Below are 18,045 nucleotides of genomic sequence, written 5' to 3'. Positions count from 1 at the left end.
TGTCATTGGGTTGGTATTTTTAACTTTCACTTGGGTGAAACTTGTTCATCATTTTAAATAAAGCAACATGATTTGGAGTTGTGTTTTTGGCATTGTTTTGTCCTTATTTTCTTTCTTACTCATTTGAAAGTCAATAGAATGTACTTTGTCAGCAGAACAGGACTCTTTAAAAATGTATTTATACTTTAAAACAAAGAATGGGGCACAAAATTAAGACCCTGGGCCAGAAGCATAGATGCACACCTGTAATCCCAGCTGCCCAAGAGGCTGAGGCCGGAGTATCACTTGAGCCCAGGATTTCGAGGCTGCAGAAAGCTATGATCATGCCTGTGGCTAGCCACTGCACTCCAGCCTGAGCAACATAGTGAGACCCTGTCTCTTTAAAAAAAAAGAAAAAAAAAAAGACCCTGTTTCTTTAAAAAAAAAAAAGGAAAGAAAGAAAGAAAGGTCAGCTGGGCATGAAATCTCATGCCTGTAATCCCAGCATTTTGGGAGGCTGAGGTGGGCGGATTGCCTGAGGTCAGGAGTTCGAAACCAATTGGACCAACATGGTGAAACCCTGTCTACTAAAAATAGAAAAAAAGTAGCCGGGCGTGGTGGTATGCACCTGTAATCCCAGCTACTCAGGCAGGAGTATCGCTCGAACCCGGGAGGCGGAGGTTGCAATGAGCCAAGATAGCGCCACTGCACTCCAGCCTGGGCAACAGAGTAAGATTCCATCTCAAAAAAAGAAAAGGAAAAAATAGTAAGGCCCATACACTGACTGGAAGTTCCACAGTGGTCAAAAGCTAGTTGCCCATAAATAAAGCCTATTTCACATTTTATAGTTTGGGGCTCTTTTCATCAACCACCACTAAAAGGAAATGCATGGCCCTTTTAATATCATGCAGTGCAGCAGAATTCAGCTCTCCCTGTTGCTGGGGGGTCTTGTTTGTATATCTTCATTTAAAAAGAAGCACTTCATCTAACATCCTGGCTTATATCACAGATCAGCTCAGGCACTGTAATTTTCCCAAAAAAGTATTAAATGCATCCTCAGCAAAAACTGGAACCGTGTTTTAACATTAGGCCTTATGTTTGGCATGATACCTGACATGCTCGTCTTGTGTTTATTTAAAATAACTAAAGAGTGGGTGGGGCGTGGTAAGAAAATATGTTTTTGGTTACAACGTGTTTATCTCAAAATCCACTGTTCAGCAACAGAGGCCTGGGAGGATCTAGAGAAACAAAAACAATAGCCTTCATTTCCTTCACTGCACCCTCCCACCCTGCATGCATTCTGGAATTGTGCAAAGAAGAAAGTCCGGTAGGAGGAATAGTGTTGACCAAGGACCTGCAGCTGAATTTCAGGTCTAGGGGCGGGGGAGCCATGTTATGTTACAGGGAGGCCTGTGTTGAAGACTGCTGGCCTCAGCGCCGAAGGAAGCATTCACTGGCCGGGATCTGGAGATGTCCTCTGTGAAAGTGCATTAAGGCAACCCTAAGGATTAAAAGCAACTCCTGACATGCCTATAAAAACGGCAGTGGCTAAACGTAATCCGGCTTTTCATTGTTTTACAAGGCAATCCAGGCTGCTGTTTCCACGAATCTTCCCGGGTTTGCTTGTCTCTCTGCATTCCCCAACTAGCACTGATATTTCCAAAATGCTCTAAGACGAACTGCTGTACCAAGGCCAAAGATGACAACCTCAGGGCACATTATACAGTATTTCAAATTGAAGCTGAGTTAAATGTGCCCCAAAGCGTCAAGGCTGCCCAGGCTGGGCAGGGGTTGGCCCTCCTGTGCCTCCCAGGGGATCAGGGCTCTGCCCCCCCTACACCACTGCTTATAGCCTGTGCGTCACCACCGGGGGCCGGAGGATGCCGGGGGCTGGGCGCGGGCGACGGGGGCTCCGCCCCGGGGCGGGGCGCGGCGACGGGGCGCGGCGAGCTCCCTCGGGGTCCCAGCGGGCCGGCACTCGGCGGCCGCGGCGCAATGGAGGCGCCGGCCGAGCTGCTGGCCGCGCTGCCTGCGCTGGCCACCGCGCTGGCCCTTCTGCTCGCCTGGCTGCTGGTGCGACGTGGGGCGGCCGCGAGCCCGGAGCCTGCCTGCACGCCCCCGGAACCCGCGCCCCCGGCCGAGGCCACCAGGGCCCCGGCGCCGTCCCGCCCCTGCGCCCCCGAGCCGGCGGCCGCGCCCGCGGGGCCGGAGGAGCCTGGGGAGCCCGCGGGGCCGGGGGAGCCCGAGGAGCCTGCGGGACCGGGGGAGCCGGAAGGACCAGGGGATCCCGCGGCGGCGCCAGCTGAGGCGGAGGAGCAGGCGGCGGAGGCGAGGCAGGTACGCACCAGGGCCCCCGAGGCCCTCTCCCCACCCCCGGGGCTCCAGCCGCCGCTGCCGTTCCCCGCCGAGCCAGGGAGCGGGACCGCAGCCTCCAGTCCAGGCTGCCCCCGGGAAGCGCAGAACCCTCGGCCCGCAGGAAATGCAGGTCCCGCCATGCTGAGCCGCAGCCCTGCAAAGTCGCCGCCCTCCCCCAGAAAGTGTGGCGAGGGGCGACCCCGAAGGAGTTTGTTTGGAGGTGTTTTGCTCTCCCCTCACCTCGGCCTCTCCCAGCCCAGGGTGTGCTCCGCAGCTGCTGGCTCCCAGGCCTCGCGACCGGGACTTGGAATTTTGCTCCACACCCACCTCTGACCCCTCCCGCCCACCGGTTCCCAAATCCACGTGCCTATGGCTTATTTCAAGGCCTGCCCTGAGAGTTATCTTGATGTTTAAATAAAAAGTAGTACTTTCGGGGGGAGAGGGAGGAAAGCTGGCTTTTCTTTTTCAGTCAATTTGAAGTCAAGATTTCAGAGTCAGTGCTGTGGTGTTTTGTGAAGCCCTTAGGCTGAGACTGAAAGAAAAGGCACCCGAGCCCAGCAGTTCTTTTTATTGTCATTTTAAGCTACACATCTCCTAACACCCTCCTACCCCCACGCCCCCGGGTTGTAGGTAAGCTGGGCCTGGAGTGAAGATGCAGGATAAAGCCCTCCTGGAGCACCAGTGAGCACCCCAAAGCGGCCCTCCCTGCCTCTGCCCCAGGCCTCCCACCATGCTGTCCGTCAGCTCGGCCCTGGCCACTCTGTCCTGCCTGTGGATATCAGGAGAGGAATCGGATTTCCCTCATCCACTCATCCTAGCCCCTACACTCTAGACTGGAAACCTGTGTGCTCATGTTCCCAGGAGTTCACCACGCTTGGCTGGTCCAGGCCACCGCCATGGTCTCCAGTCGGATTGTAATCCCTTGTTCTTACCCCTGAGCTCCTTTTCTTGGAAGGGAGGAGAGCCGGGATGCGCGCTGTCTGCGTGCCTGCGTGCCCACGTGCCCACTCTGTCCTGTGCTGGACACAATGGTTTACCCTGGAGAGAAGCCCTTAGGGGGAGGAGGAGGCAGCCAGGCTGTGCTCAGAGGCATTTCTCTTTGCTGAGTAAGTGCGCCAGACCCGATCTGAGCAGGCGCTTTGCTTGACAAGCGGGTGACTAATTGTGTCATTAGAGAGGATTCTAACCAGCCCGTTTAATGGGTTGGGGGGTGGGGGGTAGGCCCTGCCGTTCTTGCTTGAGGTGGGCTTGCAGACCTCATGGGGTGATGGTGGAGGGGGGCGGTTTGGACATGTGCTGACCTGTTGTGTTTGCTCCCATATTTGGGATTCCTGCCTCCATCGAGGTCTCGCGGGAGCAGGAGGGGCCTTTAGACAGTTCTGGAGCCGTCATGTACCCTCAGTCAGTTAGCCCTGGCCTTACAGGGCTGTCCCCTTATCACCCACACCAGGCTCTGGACTGAAGTGCAAAATGTACTTTAGCAGCACCCTGTCTTATCTCAATCCTGTGGGGCACGACGCTTAAAGAACTTTTTACAAGGCTTTTGGCTCTCAGCACATGATACCTAAAGGAATAGGTTCATTGGTGTTTAAATAGGGCCCCTCGCATAATATTCCTCTGTCTGGGCGAATGCACGTCCTCTGAGGCTGAATGGGTGCTCTGAAGGACAAGGCAGTACGGGGGTTCACATGCCAGCCAGCCCCCATGACATAGGTACCAGTGAGGATGACCTGAGGCTTGTGTTTGTCCTCCCGGTAAAGCCCCCTCCAGAGGGAACCCACCCAGCAGGAGAATTCAATTGAAGTTAGTATCCTTCCCCTTTGGGCTCCAGTCCCCAGGCCTGCCTGAGCTGGCCAAAGCTCCCCCCAAACTCCTGCCTGCAAACATTAAGCCAGGTGCTGTGGGGACACAGATACTGTGTCATCGCACCCACTCCCAGTGCTGGCATTACTTAAGAAGCTGCTTAGAAATTGTCCTAATGAGCTTCAAGTCAATGACAAGTAAAAAAAAAAAGAAAGGAAAAGAAATTGTCCTGAAGTGGACTCCAGCATTTCCAAGAGCTTCCAGTGCTTTCTTCTGATGATCACACTGCTGGGGCTTGGAGGACAGATCGGGAAAAAGGCCCCCTGGGGAAGACAACTCAAATCGGGGTTGGGAAGTGGGGCAATGCCCTCTGCCACCCTCCTTCCTCCCTCCCTCCCTAAGCGAACCCCACCAACAGCGAGGGAGGAGGGTAACGCCACCTGCTGTTAGCTCGGAAGGCACTGCCCTGGGGAGCAGCGTGTAACTCACCTCTCCCCTCCCTCTTCATTTTCCATTAACTGCTTCCTTTCTAATCCAGTCCTCTCCCTTCCCAAGGATGCCTGGGCTGGCTGGGGCAGCTGCTGCCACCGACTACAAAGCTGATTACTGAGAGGATCTCTCACCCCGGGAAGCAGCCTTCAGCTGCTGTTGGGGATCACTCAGGAGCGTCCCCTAGGTGCACGGTGCCCTCTTTGGCCAAGAACAAAGTAGTGGGGAGGGGCCACTGTAGGCTGAGACCCTGAAAATGGACCAAAGAAATGGGGATGAGATCACTGCAGCCTCCCCAGGGCAGCACAGGCCAGGGCAGGGAGGCCGAGGAGAAGCAGAAAGATACTGCTAGAACCTCTTTTTTTTTCTCTCCTAAGGATTAGCGCAGGGTGGGCTGTGAGGAAGCATTACACGCAAGTCCTGTTCACACAAAGAATCATGAGCCAATGAAGTCAAGAACAAGAGCTGGCCTCTTTTCCGCCCAGGACTCAGGGCTTTCTTGGTGCTCCTGTGTAGGTTGGGGTTTTAGGATTGCCAGGCCTCTTACCTAATGGAGTTGTGGATTCGAGCAAGGCTGGATGGTCGGATTCCCAAACAGTGGTCATTGGCAAAGCATCAAGGGTCATTTGAATAGCACTAGAGTTAAATCTCTTATCTGTGCCAGGACTCAAGTATCTCGGCACTTGGGGCCTAGCTCTGCTCAAAGACAGACTAGAGCCCAGGCGCGATGGCTGAAGCCCATAATCCCAACATTCTGGGAGGCTGAGGCGGGAGGATCACCTGAGGTCAGGAGTTCAAGACCAGCCTGACCAACATGGCAAAACCCTGTCTCTACTAAAAATACAGAAGTTAGCCAGGCATGGTGGCAGGCGCCTGTAATCCCAGCTACTCAGGAAGCTGAGGCAGGAGAATCGCTTGAACCCAGGAGGCTGAGGTTGCAGTTGAGCCAAGATCGTGCCATTGCACTCCAGCCTGGGCAACAGAGCGAGACTCTGTCTCAAAAAAAAAAAAAAAAAGGCCAGAGTAGGGGCTTCCTGCAAGGCAGTGTGTCATGCACAGACCCTTCTAGATTTAATTAGGATTTAGGAGATTAAAGCAATATGACATATAAATACAATCTTGATCCTTGATTGGATTCTCGATCAGGGATGGGAGTAGGGAGCTATAAAAGACATAGTGGAGATAATTGAGACATTTTTTAAATGAATGGGTGTGTTAGGTAAGCTTATTGAATCAACGCTGAATTTTTTGTGTACAATACCGGCAGATGGCTGTGTAAACAATGTCCTTATCCTTAGGAAGATGCATGCTGAAACATTTTGGGATGGCATGTCATGATTCAAATAGTTACAGGCACACTCACACACACAGTGTGGGTGTGTATGGAGAGAGCGAGAATGCAAAGATGGCAAAATGTTAACAATTGGTGAATCTAGGTGAAGGGTGTATGGTGTTCATTGTATTATTCTTTCAACTTTTCTGTAGGTTTGGAATTTTTCAAAAGAGAATGTTGAAACAAAGAAGCCCAGTGGGAAATTTCTTGGGAAAGGGGTTGGTTTTTCAGCCACTCTGGTGGTGGTGGTCTGAGTGGGTAGCACAGCCTGCATCTGTCTGTCTTCACCATGTGACTTGGCCCTGGTCCCCTGAAGTCATCCTGCTGTCAGGTCCACCTGTGCCCTCTGCCCTCACCAACCTGTTCACCATAGGTGTGGGCTCTGGAAGCTGCAGAGACCCCAGCCTTCCCAGAACGACCCAGGAGCAGGTGAACTTTCCCATCATCTGTCTTGCTTTTGTGATGGCAGTGTGGGCCTTTGTGATGGCAATGTGGTCCTACTTTCTGTTCTCTTAGCAAAATCTCAGAAGCCAAGTAGTGGAGGGCCAAGCAGATATTTGCCAGTTGTTTATATCACTTTAGGTCCTTGTCTTTAAGCAGCTTAGGCTGATATATCAAAATACCACAGACTGGGTTGCTTAAACAACAGGCATTATTTCCTACACTTTTGGAGGCTGGGAAGTCCAAGATGAGGTATTGGCAGATTCTGGTTTTGGTGAGGGCTCTCTTTTTGACTTGCAGACAGCCACCTTCTTGCTGTACTTTCGCCTGCCAGAGAGAGGAATGTCTCTTCCTCTTCTTATCAGGACCCTCATAGCATCGTAGGGGCGCCACCATCGTGACCTCATCTAAATCTCACCTCCCAAAGGCCCCCACCTCCAAACACCATCACACTGGGGGTTAACGCTTCAACAGATGGATTTGCAGGGGACACAAATACTTAGTCCAGAACAGGCCCAGTGACTTACTGGGGAAAAAACTAGAAATAATCCAAATGTTCATTAATTAGCACATTGGATTCATTAGCAAATTAGTATGAAATAAGTAAAAAGGTAGAACGTAAAATATTGCATTCACAATAATTATAATGATATAGAGCAGCTGAATAGAAGATGCCTTGGAGGGCTGTCAGTGGACTTCTATATCCAGTAGTTCCAGTGGGTATTTTTTTGTAAAGTTATATAAAAAAATAACTTAATTTTTTCCCACATACGAAAGAAGTCCAGGGGCTTTCCTAGTAGCTAAACTTTGTTCTTTCAGAGAGAAAGAGTCTTGGTTACAGACTCATGTCAGCTAGAATTTTCTGCTTAGCAAGGAGTACGTTTTTAAAGAATATGTCTTGAGAAAAAAAGCCGCCTAGCTTTGGAAAGCTAGAAATGAAATGGTGAGCATGCAAACAGTTTCTGTTTTGTAGCCCTGCTCTTTCCCAGTCAGTCCAAACCACAGTGTGGGAGGAGGGAGACCAGCCTGGGCCTCTGGTGGACAGCCTTCCGGAGAAATGCCAGATGCCTGATGGTTAGGAGTATTTCTGAAACAACCTGCATTTGGCCACACTAGGCTTGCCACTGTTAGGGACAGATGTATGGAACAGGACGAGGAGATCAGGTTCAGAAGCCCCTTCTCTAAGGGGGCCTCATGCAAAGCTCTTTCCAGCATTCTTTTTTTGTTTTTGAAATGGAGTTTTGCTCTTGTCACCCAGGAGTGCAGTGGCGCAATCTCAGTTCACTGCAACCTCCACCTCCCGGGTTCCGGCAATATTCCTGCCTCAGCCTCCCGAGTAGCTGGGATTACAGGCGTGCACCACTATGTTTGGCTAATTTTTGTGTTTTTAGTAGAGATGAGGTTTTACCATGTTGGCCAGGCTGGTCTTGAACTCCTGGCCTCAAATGATCCTCCTGCTTCGGCCTCCCAAAGTGCTGGAATTACAGGCATGAGTCATCACGCCCAGCCCTGTTTTCGGCATTCTTATTGCTTGTTGCTTGGTCAAAAGACTGGAAACGGCCAAGCACAGTAGCACTTTGGGAGGCCAAGGCAGGAGGATCACTTGAGTTATGGAGGTAGAGGCTGCAGTGAGCTCTGAAAGCACCACTGCACTCCAGTCTGGGTAGCAAGACCCTGTCTGAAAAAAAAGAAAAAGCTGAAAAGGAAGCTGGAGGGTGCTGCAGCAGTCATTCTAGTCATTGTATGCCTCACTGCGGGGCGGTAGAAGCGATGCTGTTTTCGGTTTCTTTTTTTCTTTTTTTTGGAGACAGAGTCTCCCTCTGTCGCCCAGGCTGGAGTGCAGTGGCACAATCTCAGCTCACTGCAACCTCCGCCTCCTGGGTTCAAGTGATTCTCCTGCTTGCCTCAGCCTCCTGAGTAGCTGGGATTACAGGTGGCCACCACCACGCCCGGCTGTGATGCTGTTTTCTGGACAGGGTTACATTGGCTAAAAAATGGCTACATGAGATTTAATGACTCAGAGAAAACCCATTGCAGGACTCATGGAACTTGTTTATCTTCAAATGTTGCCTCTGAATTGCCATAGGACTTACAGAAGTGACTGTCCACTTTCCAGGTATTAGCTCCAGTTTTTTGTTTTTTTCAATGTATTCTCTTTTTTTTTTTTTTGACCTAGGGCCTCGACTGGTCCAATGGTGTTGGGTTATCAGAATTTGTTAACATTAGTGTCACTAAACTTGATATACAACCCCCTACTGCTAAAGTTAACTGGCTTTAAAAAAAAAAAAAAAACAGGTTCTCACTCTGTCGCCCAGGCTAGAGTGCAGTGGCACAGTCTCAGTTCACTGCAACCTCTGCCTGCTAGGCTCAAGCCATCCTCCTACCTCAGCCTCCCGAGTAGCTGGGACCACAGGCACGCACCACTATGCCTGGATAAATTTTGTATTTTTTGTAGAGATGGGGTTTCCCCATGTTGCCCAGGTTGGTCTCAAAGTGCTGAGCTCAAGCAGTCTGCCAACCGCTGCCTCCCAAAGTGCTGGGATTACAGGTGCGAGCCACTGCGCTCAACCCTTCAGCTCCAGTTTTGTGGCCTGTGTATGTGTGTATTTAATGGTTTCAAGTGAGAACTCCTTGCACACATTTATAACCCGCTGACCAACCTGACGTCTGGGTGAGACAACCCTGGCAGATTCTCAGCAAGCGCCTTCTTGTGTGATGACCTTGGTATTAATCGTTTTTCTCCTGGCCTGATTCTTATTTGCTGAGGACTCAGAGTCTGAGATAAATCTCGCTGTTTTGAAACAAGGTCTGGTTCTGTCACCCAGGCTGCAGTGCCATGGTGCAATCTCAGCTCACTGCAGCCTCCACCTCCTGGGCTCAAGCCGTCCTCCCACCTTAAGAGGAGAAAATGCCACCAGCCCAGTGGTGTTCTGCTGGAGATCTACTATGGAGTAGCAAACCCTACTCCATAGTCAAATCAGCCATTAGCCTTTCATGAAGTTCTTCCTATGGTGAGGGCTCCTCAAGATGTGTGTGTGTGTGTGTGTGTGTGTGTGTGTGTGTTTTAAGAGGGACTCTCGCTCTGTCACCCTGGCTGGAGTGCAGTGGCACAGTCTCAGCTCACTGCAACCTACCCCTCCCAGGTTCCAGCTATTCTCCTGCCTCAGGCTCCCAAGTAGCTGGGATTACAGGCGCCTACCACCACGTCCAGCTAATGTTTGTATTTTTAGTAGAGACAAGGTTTCGCGGGTTACAGGCCAGGCTGGCTTCAAACTCCTGCCCTCAAGTGATGCACTTGCCTTGGCCTCCCAAAGTACTGGGATTACAGGCGTGAGCCACTGCACCCTCAAGAGATTTTAAAAACTGACCACCTGCCTTCTTCTTCTTTTTCTTCTTCTTCTTTTTTTTTTGTTTTTGTTTTTTGAGACGGAGTTTTGCTCTGTCGCCAGGGCTGGAGTGCAGTGGCCGGATCTCAGCTCACTGCAAGCTCCGCCTCCCGGGTTTACGCCATTCTCCTGCCTCAGCCTCCCAAGTAGCTGGGACTACAGGGGCCCGCCACCTCGCCCGGCTAGTTTTTTTGTATTTTTAGTAGAGACGGGGTTTCACCGTGTTAGCCAGGATGGTCTCGATCTCCTGACCTCGTGATCCACCCGTCTCGGCCTCCCAAAGTGCTGGGATTACAGGCTTGAGCCACCGCGCCCGGCCTTCTTCTTTTATTTGTTTATTTGGAGAACCAGGCTGGGGTGCATTGGCACAATCATAGCTTACTGCAGCCTTGACCTCTTGGGCTCAAGGGGTCCTCATGCCTCAGCCTCCTGAGTAGCTGGGACTGCAGGTGCACACCACCACACCCAGCTAATTTTTTAACTTTTTGTAGAGATGGTGTCTTGCTATATTGCCCAGGCCTGGTCTCAAACTTCTGGCCTCAGTCCAGCCTCCTGCCTCGGCCTCCTGAGGCTCTGGGATTACAGATGTGAACTGCTGTGCCCAACCCTTATCTTCTGTTACTATATTTAAAGCTGGTCGTGGTCAAAATTGTTCAACCTGGTTTTCCCCAATAAAATTATGCCATTTTCTCCAACCCTTTTCCATCGGATTTTATTCATCTCTTAGTTTTCTTCTCTGTCATCTATTTTCTCTATCCCAAAATGTAGCGCCTAGAGTTGGACCTGGTATTCCCTGACAGGGGTTGTGGCAGAGAGTACAGATTGCTGCCCAGGAGTGTTTCGTTGTTGTTGTTATTTTCCTTTTTTGTTTTTTAAATGAAGCTTTTGATGTCCTCTAAATCCTCTTTGTAGGAACTTGCCAAAAACTGTTAATCTGATAGGATTGAATCTGGCATGCTCCAGTCATCTGAGCAAGAGAGTTTGTTCAGGGCTTGTGAATGTGCCCTTGATTGGGATGTGAGGTTGGAATGCAGGACGACGCTTTTGGTCTGGACATTGGAACACAGCGGTCGGCCCTAGGCGGGGGTGGGAGCCCAGATGGGGTCATGCTCCTTGCAGGAACAGTGATCCAGTCTCTCCCCAGACACCCCCACCCGCAACATACTCCCTCCTTGTCAGCTGCTTCCCCAGCACACTCCCTCTGCTCTTTGCCCTGCTAGAAGAGCTCACACCCATAGTATCAACTGCAGGACTCCTGGACCAGGCCCGCCTTGCTGCCTTCCAGAACACACCTGCCGCCCCATCCTTCTGATCAATAGCTGATGGTACCCACATCTCTACGCCCAGCTCTCGCCTCCCTGAGCTCCCTGGCCCCTGGCTTGTCTATGTGCACCTCAGCCCAGCACGCTGACCAGTGCCTCATTTCTGCTGCCCCCACCTGGCATTCCTCATCTCATCCCGGATCCACCCCCAACGCTCAGCTGCTCAGACCAAAAGCCCAGGCTCGTCCTTGTCGTCATGCCTCCCTCTCGCCCTGAAGACCTGCTGTCTGCAATTCTGGTCACCTCCCTCCAGAGTGTGTCCCGAGAGCAGCCCTCCCTCCTCCCATCTTTCTGGCTCCTGCTTCCGTGGCTGTTCGGTGACCTCCTCACTGGTCTCCCTGTTTCCCATCCTCCCCGTTTCCCATCCTCCCCACCCCTGCCAGGCTCTCCCAGCAACCAGCATGACCTTCCTAGCACAGACAGCATCCCCAACAGCCCCTGCTCACAGCCCTCCACATGCAATTCCAAACTTCCCACAGCCCCAGGCCCAGGAGCACCCTGCCTACTCGGCCTCTACTCCCCGCCCTCTGCGGCCACAGATTCCTTTCTAGTGCTTAGACCTGCCAGCCCTGCATCCACGTCAGGACCCTGCCCAGCACACCCCTGCCTGCCTGAGCCTCCACGCAGTCAGTCCTCACCTCTCTCCGCTCTGAGTCCTTGCCCCAGTGAGCAGATGTAAAGTACCCCGCCCCCCCCCCCCCCCCCCCCCCCCCACCGCCCACTCTCCCTCCAATGCATCGTCCCGTTTGGCTTTCTTCATAGCCCTTCATCCGGTCTGAGGTCATCTTTTATTTCAGTGCGCCTTGTCTGCCACAGTGGAACGTCTGCTCCGGAGAGCAGGGCCCTTGCCTGCCACTTCCCAGCTCCTGCAACAGGCCCGCACGCACTAGGCACCTGTTGAATAAATACACCGCAATGCCACAAAAAGAAAGAACGGAAATCGCTGTGGGCTCGTGCCTAGAGGCAGGGCCTGTCTCTTTGTCTCCCACCTGGGGCAGCAGGAAGGCATCTTGTTTCTCTCCCTGCCCAGGCCTCTAGCCCAGTGCTCTGCACAGCCGCCCGCAGTTCTTGCCCTCGAGCTGTGTGTTATGCCTCAGAGGGGAGGACTGCTCTGTAAGGTAGTGAGTTCCCTGTGCCGGAAGTGTGCAAACAGAGATGGATACCAGCAGTTCATCCCAGGTTCCCTCAGCAAGTGTTTTTCCTTAGGCGGAAGCCACATTAGGTTAGTGGTTTTCTAACATTTTCTAAAACACTGGATCCTGGCCGTGTCCGGTGGCTCATGCCTGTCATCCCAGCACTTTGGGAGGCTGAGGCGAGCAGATCACCTGAAGTCAGGAGTTCGAGATCAGCCTGGCCAACATGGCAAAACCCAGTCTGTACTAAAAATACAAAAAGCCAGGTGTGGTGGCACATGCCTGTAATCCCTACTTGGGACTAATCAGCTACTTGGGAGGCTGAGGCAGGAAAATCGCTTGAACCCAGGAGGTAGAGGTTGCAGTGAGCCTAGATTGTGCCTGCACTCCAGCCTGGGTGACGGAGTGAGACTCCGTCTCAAAAGTTAATAAATTTAAAAATAATAAAACACTGGATCCCTTCTTGCCTCTTCAGTGTCACATGGAAGCCCAGGACATAAAGCAAAAACAGAGCTGCTCTGGGTGGCAGTCAAGGCTCCTTTTACTCTGTCCGCTCCTTCTTTCAGCAGTCTCTGCAAACCTAGGGTAGAGTTAAAAGGCCTCCAAACAGGTCCTGTGACCTTGGGGGACCCCTGCCCAGACAGAGGAAGGAGAGGGGTGCAGAGGTGAATGTGGAAGGATAGATCATGTTCCTGAGGCCATGGTGCAAAGAGCACCCCGAGTCCCAGCCCACCACCCCCACCTAGTGGCACCCTGGTTCTTAGCCATGGAGGAGAGAGACCAGACCTCACCCAATCTGATGGCAGGAGAATCTGGAAGTAGAACTTGGAGAAAGAGAGATTATTATATTGAAATTGAACAAGGTTGGGCAATGTAGGCAGGTGGCATAGGTTTTGAGCAGGAAAAGCATTATGAAGTTAGCATTTGAAGATGTTCTTAAAGCTGAATAAGGGCTGGGTGTGGTGGCTCATGCCTGTAATCCCAGCACTTTGGGAGGTTGAGGCAGGAGAATGGCTTGAGCCCAGGAGTTTGAGACCACCCTGAGCAACATAGTGAGACCCAATCTCTTCAAAAAATAAGAAAACTAGCTGGAGCTGTGGCACACGCCTGTGATCCCAGCTACTTAGGAGGCTGATGGGGGAGGATTGCTTAAGCCCAGGGAGGTTGAGGCTGCAGTGAGCCATGATTGAAACACTGCACTCCAGCCTGGGATACAGAATGAGACCATCTCCCAAAAAAGGATGAATTGGAGGAGAGCAGATGTAGGTGCCACATGAAGTCATCGAGTAGTTGTAGCAGGAGAACAGAGAATAAAGGGGTGAAGCCAGAAGACTGTTGGAGTGAAGTGGGGACTCTAGAATTCAGAATAGAAGGGAAGTCAGTGCCGGGCGCGGTGACTCACGCCTGTAATCCCAGCACTTTGGGAGGCCGAGGCAGGTGGATCACTTGAGGTCAGGAGTTGGAGACCAGCCTGGCCAATATGGCAAAGCCCCGTCTACTAAAAATATAAAAATTAGCTAGGGGTGGTGGCGTGCACCTGTAATTCCAGCTACTCGGGAGGCTAAGGCAGGAGAATCTCTTGAACCTGGGAGGCAGAGGTTGCAGTGAGCAGAGATCGCACCATTGCATCCCTGCCTGGGCAACAGAGCAAAACTCTATCTCAAAAAAAAGGAAGGAGATCAGGTTGGAATCAACATTCCCAGGCCATGTTAAGGTGTCAGAGATGCTGTGGCTGCCAAGAAAATTTGGACAAGTGAGAGGGGGTCAGTTTGAGACTTGGGTTACTAGGTTCTAGACAGAAGTTCCTGGGACATGTCTCATCCAGTTGCAAATATAGATTTAGAGAGTGGAGCCTGCATGTCCCCAGCCTGGAGTTGTAGTTTGGAAGAGGAGATGGCTGAGTTGTTTTGCTAGGTGTGGAGCCTGTCCTCCCTGCCCACCACCAAGCCCCCGGAGCTGATGCCAGCTGGGCTTTGCTGCTCGCCCTGCAGCTGATGCTCCCCCGGCCCCCATTGCAAAAGATGAGCAGCTGATTGGCTAATGGAGTCCTCCTGGAAGGAGTGAGAGCATTGTCAGGCACTCTGGACGCAGCCCTGGGCCTGGCCCATTCTGGGGTGGGGAGGCCTATTGTCGCCTTCCTGTTATTTCCGTCCTTGTCTGCTGCAGGCAGGAGAGGGACAGATGCCCTCTTGGGAGTTAGGAATGGCCTGCCTCCTGGAGCCACTGTCCTCTAAAGTCATTCTGGATTAGCCAGTGGGATTGGTGCAGCACAGCAGGCAGCAACTCTGGTGGCCACAGGGCCACAACAGACCCTGTTTGCACTGCGCCATAGCAGAACCATCTCCTTGGGCAGCTGACACACAGACAGAAATCTGTCTCTATCACTCTCTGTCTCTCTGTTAGTGTTTCTCTCTCTCTCTCTCCCCCCTCCCTTCTCTTATCCAGCCCTCTCTTCTCTCGCCTCCCACCTCCCCTCTCTCCCTCTCCCGACTTCAGCACTTTGCATCACGCTTGAATCAGTTTGAATCAGCCAGGGCAGCCATAAATGGCAGCGTGCAGCCTGCAGGGCATGAGCTTGGTTCACTGTCTCTCCCAGCTACTGCAGCCTGGCCGGGCCCCTCAGCTTGGCCTCCGGGGCACCCTGGTCCTAGGCTCCTGGCACTGAGGAGGCTGTCAGGAGGCACGTCCCCTTTGCCTTCCCCCTCCTGCCTCCACCTCCTCCATGGGAGGGAAAAGCTGAATTAGAAAATTATCCCAGAACATGACATTAAAACGTGGTCTCTATTCAGTCATGAAATGCTGAGGCTCTGGTCAGTGAAGTGATGGAGCTTGGGCTCAGCCCAGCCTGCCCTGGGAACCAACCAGGGTGACACCAGCTGCCTGTCTCAGTTCACTCTTTCCATGAAATTGATTGACTTTCATCAGAAACATGATGTATTCATTTGCCAGGGCTGCTACAACAAAACGCCACAGACTGGGCATCTCCAGCAACAGACGTTTCTTTTCCCAGAGTTCCGCAGACTGGAGGGCCAAGTTCAAGGTGTCCGCAGGCTTGGGTCCTCCTAAGCCCTGTCCCCCTGGCTGGCAGTTGTCCTCCTTCTCTGCCTCCTCACGTGGTCTTTCCTCTGTGCACTCACAACCCTTGTGTCTCTGTGTGTGCAAGTTTCCTCTTACAAGGAAGCAGTCCTTGGGTGAGGCCCACTCCAATGGCCTCATTCTAACCTGATCACCTCTTTAAAGGCCGTGTTTCCCAGTAGAGTCAGGCTGAGAGGTAGTTGGGGCTAAGGCTTCAGCATGTGAATTGGGGCGTGGAACATGGTTCAGCCCATGAGCCGAGTAGCCTGAACACTCCTGGGACCAAGGGCGTACACAGGAACTCCGCAGTGATGAAGGCCTTGGGTGAGGTTTGAGTCAGCGCTCGAGCAGCTGCTCTGTTCCGTTTCCTTTAAGATCCCAGGAAGAATCAGCTGCGTACTCTGTTGGGTTCCTGCCGCCTCCAGGAAATGATCCTGGTTGCGCCCAGCATGGCACAGCTGCCTCATGGTGGGAAGAACTCAGACCATGAGACCCTGGAGAGATTGCCTTTGGCCGGCCACACCTTTCCTGATTCATTCAACGCTGAGCTGAAGACCAGATGCCTTTAGCATCGCAGTTTGGGCCTTTACCATCTCTCCCCTGAGCTCCGTACCCTCTTCTCATAATTCCTCCTGCCTCTTCTCTTGCCCCTATTGCGATCCTCCCACCTCAGTCTCCCAAGTGCGCTGTCATTCTGTTTGTCCCTATTTATTTTTTTGTTTGTTAAAAAAGTTTGTATTGATACCTGTTTTTTATTTTTATTTATTTTTTTAGAGGCAGGGTCTCCCTCTGTCACTCAGTTGGAGTGCAGTAACACCATCAGAGCTCACTGCAGCCTCAAACTCCTGGACTCAGGCGATCCTCCCACTTCAGCCTCCCAAGTGTCTGGGGCTACAAGCACATGCCACCACCCTGGTTGATTTGTTAACTTTTTGTAGAGATGGGGGGGTCTCACTTCATTGCCCAGGTCGGTCTCAAACTCCTGGCCTCAAGCGACCCTCCCACCTCGGCCTCCCAAAGTACTGGCATTACAGGTGTGAGCCACCACGCCCAGCCTTGTTTGTCCCTGTTCGAAAGCTTCAGGTGGGTTCTCGCTTCCTGAAGAATGAAACCAAACGCTTTAGTGTCCCGTATACAATCTCTGTGGTTGCAGACCCTGCATTTCTGCGCAGTTTCCTTTTTCTTTCTTTCTTTTTGTATTTTTAGTAGAGACAGGGTTTCACTGTGTTAGCCAGGATGGTCTCGATCTCCTGACCTCGTGATCCACCCACCTCGGCCTCCCAAAGTGCTGGGATTACAGGCAAGAGCCACCGCACCTGACCTCTTCCTTTTTTTCTTTTTGAGACAGAGTCACGCTCTGTCACCCAGGCTGGAGCGCAGTGGCACAATCTCGGCTTACTGCAACCTCCGCCTCCCGGGTTAAAGAGATTCTCCTGCCTCAGCCTCCCGAGTAGCTGGGATTACAGGCATGCACCACCACGCCCAGCTAATTTTTGTATTTTTTTAGTAGAGAGGGGGTCTCACCATGTTGGCCAAGCTGGTCTCAAACTCCTGGCCTCAAATGATCCACCTGCCTTAGTCTCCCAAAGTGCTGGGATTACAGGCAATGAGCCACCACGCCTAGCCTCTGCACACTATTTCCGACCACGTCACACCCACCCTGCAATCATACCCAAGTCTGTAGTCGCTGGAAGAGCTGAGGTATTCCGTGCCTCCATGCCTTTACATGGGCTGTACACTCTGCCCAGATGCCCTTCTCTCTGCATCTGCCTGGCAAGCCCATCTTGGACCCAGCGTGACTTTCTCATCCACTCTAAGGCCTTTCCTGCTCCCCGCAGACACAGCTGAGCTCCTTTCCTCCAGGCCCCCACCGTGCACATTCCTGAAAACATAGCTGCAAACTTGAATGTGCCAAAGCGGAAGGAAAGACAGACATGCCATGAGGGAGGCACGAAGGTGAAATCCTTAGTGCCAGCTCTCCGTTGGGCACAGCCTTAGACAATGGAGCTCTGGTATTTCACATGAGGTTTTGCTTTATCCCTTCCCATCCCGTTGCACACACACCTGAGGCTGAAGAGCCACCCCTTGCAGAAGGGTTTGTGTCTTTGTCTCCATTGCACTGTGTCTGAAACCGGCACTTCTTACTACTGGAGTTAGCACTTTCACTTTTCTATTGTGTACATACTTTTATAAAATCAGGGCAAAATGAAATTAAAACTGGTGTTTTTTTTGTTTTGTTTTTGAGATGGAGTTTCGCTCTTGTCGCCCAGGCTGGAATGCAATGGCGTGATCTTGGCTCACTGCAGCCCCCGCCTCCCAGGTTCAAGCGATTCTCCTGACTCAGCTTCCTAAGTAGCTGGGATTACAGGCACCTGCCACCACACCCAGCTAATTTTCTGTATTTTTTAGTAGACACAGGGTCTCACTGTGTTGGCCAGGCTGGTCTCGAACTCCTGACCTCAGGCAATCCACCCATCTCAGCCTCCCAAAGTGCTGGGATTACAGGCATGAGCCACCATGCCCGGCCCCCATTATTTTTTTAAAAAGTAAAACACCACAGCTGGGAGCAGGGAGGCTGAGGCAGGCGGATCCCTTGGGCCCAGGAGTTCAAGACCAGCCTGGGCAACATGGCAAAACTTCATCTATACCAAAAATAAACAAATTAGCCAAGCTTCGTGGCCTGTGTCTGTAGTCCCAGGTACCAGGAAAGCTGTGATAGGAGGATTGAC

General features: G+C 52.1%; 1 protein-coding gene across 3 annotated transcripts in view; it reads left to right on the top strand.

Annotated features, from left to right (window-relative positions):
* Positions 1–1,895: 1,895 nt before the first annotated feature.
* MXRA7 (matrix remodeling associated 7) overlaps positions 1,896–18,045 on the top strand; it is a 33,634-nt gene continuing 17,484 nt past the window's right edge. For 2 of the 3 annotated variants that reach the window (XM_023211730.2, XM_023211729.2), the window contains exon 1: positions 1,897–2,316. In XM_023211730.2, coding sequence (XP_023067498.1) covers positions 1,975–2,316 — 342 coding nt within the window. In that variant the 5' untranslated portion in view covers positions 1,897–1,974. Of the gene's footprint in view, positions 2,317–18,045 lie in introns of all 3 variants that reach the window. The other variant, XM_023211728.2, reaches the window with a different exon arrangement.

Source organism: Piliocolobus tephrosceles, chromosome 16 (assembly GCF_002776525.5).
Source record: "Piliocolobus tephrosceles isolate RC106 chromosome 16, ASM277652v3, whole genome shotgun sequence".
NCBI lineage: Eukaryota > Metazoa > Chordata > Mammalia > Primates > Cercopithecidae > Piliocolobus > Piliocolobus tephrosceles.
Note: the sequence above shows the minus strand (reverse complement) of the source record. Positions and strands in the feature narration are given on the sequence as shown.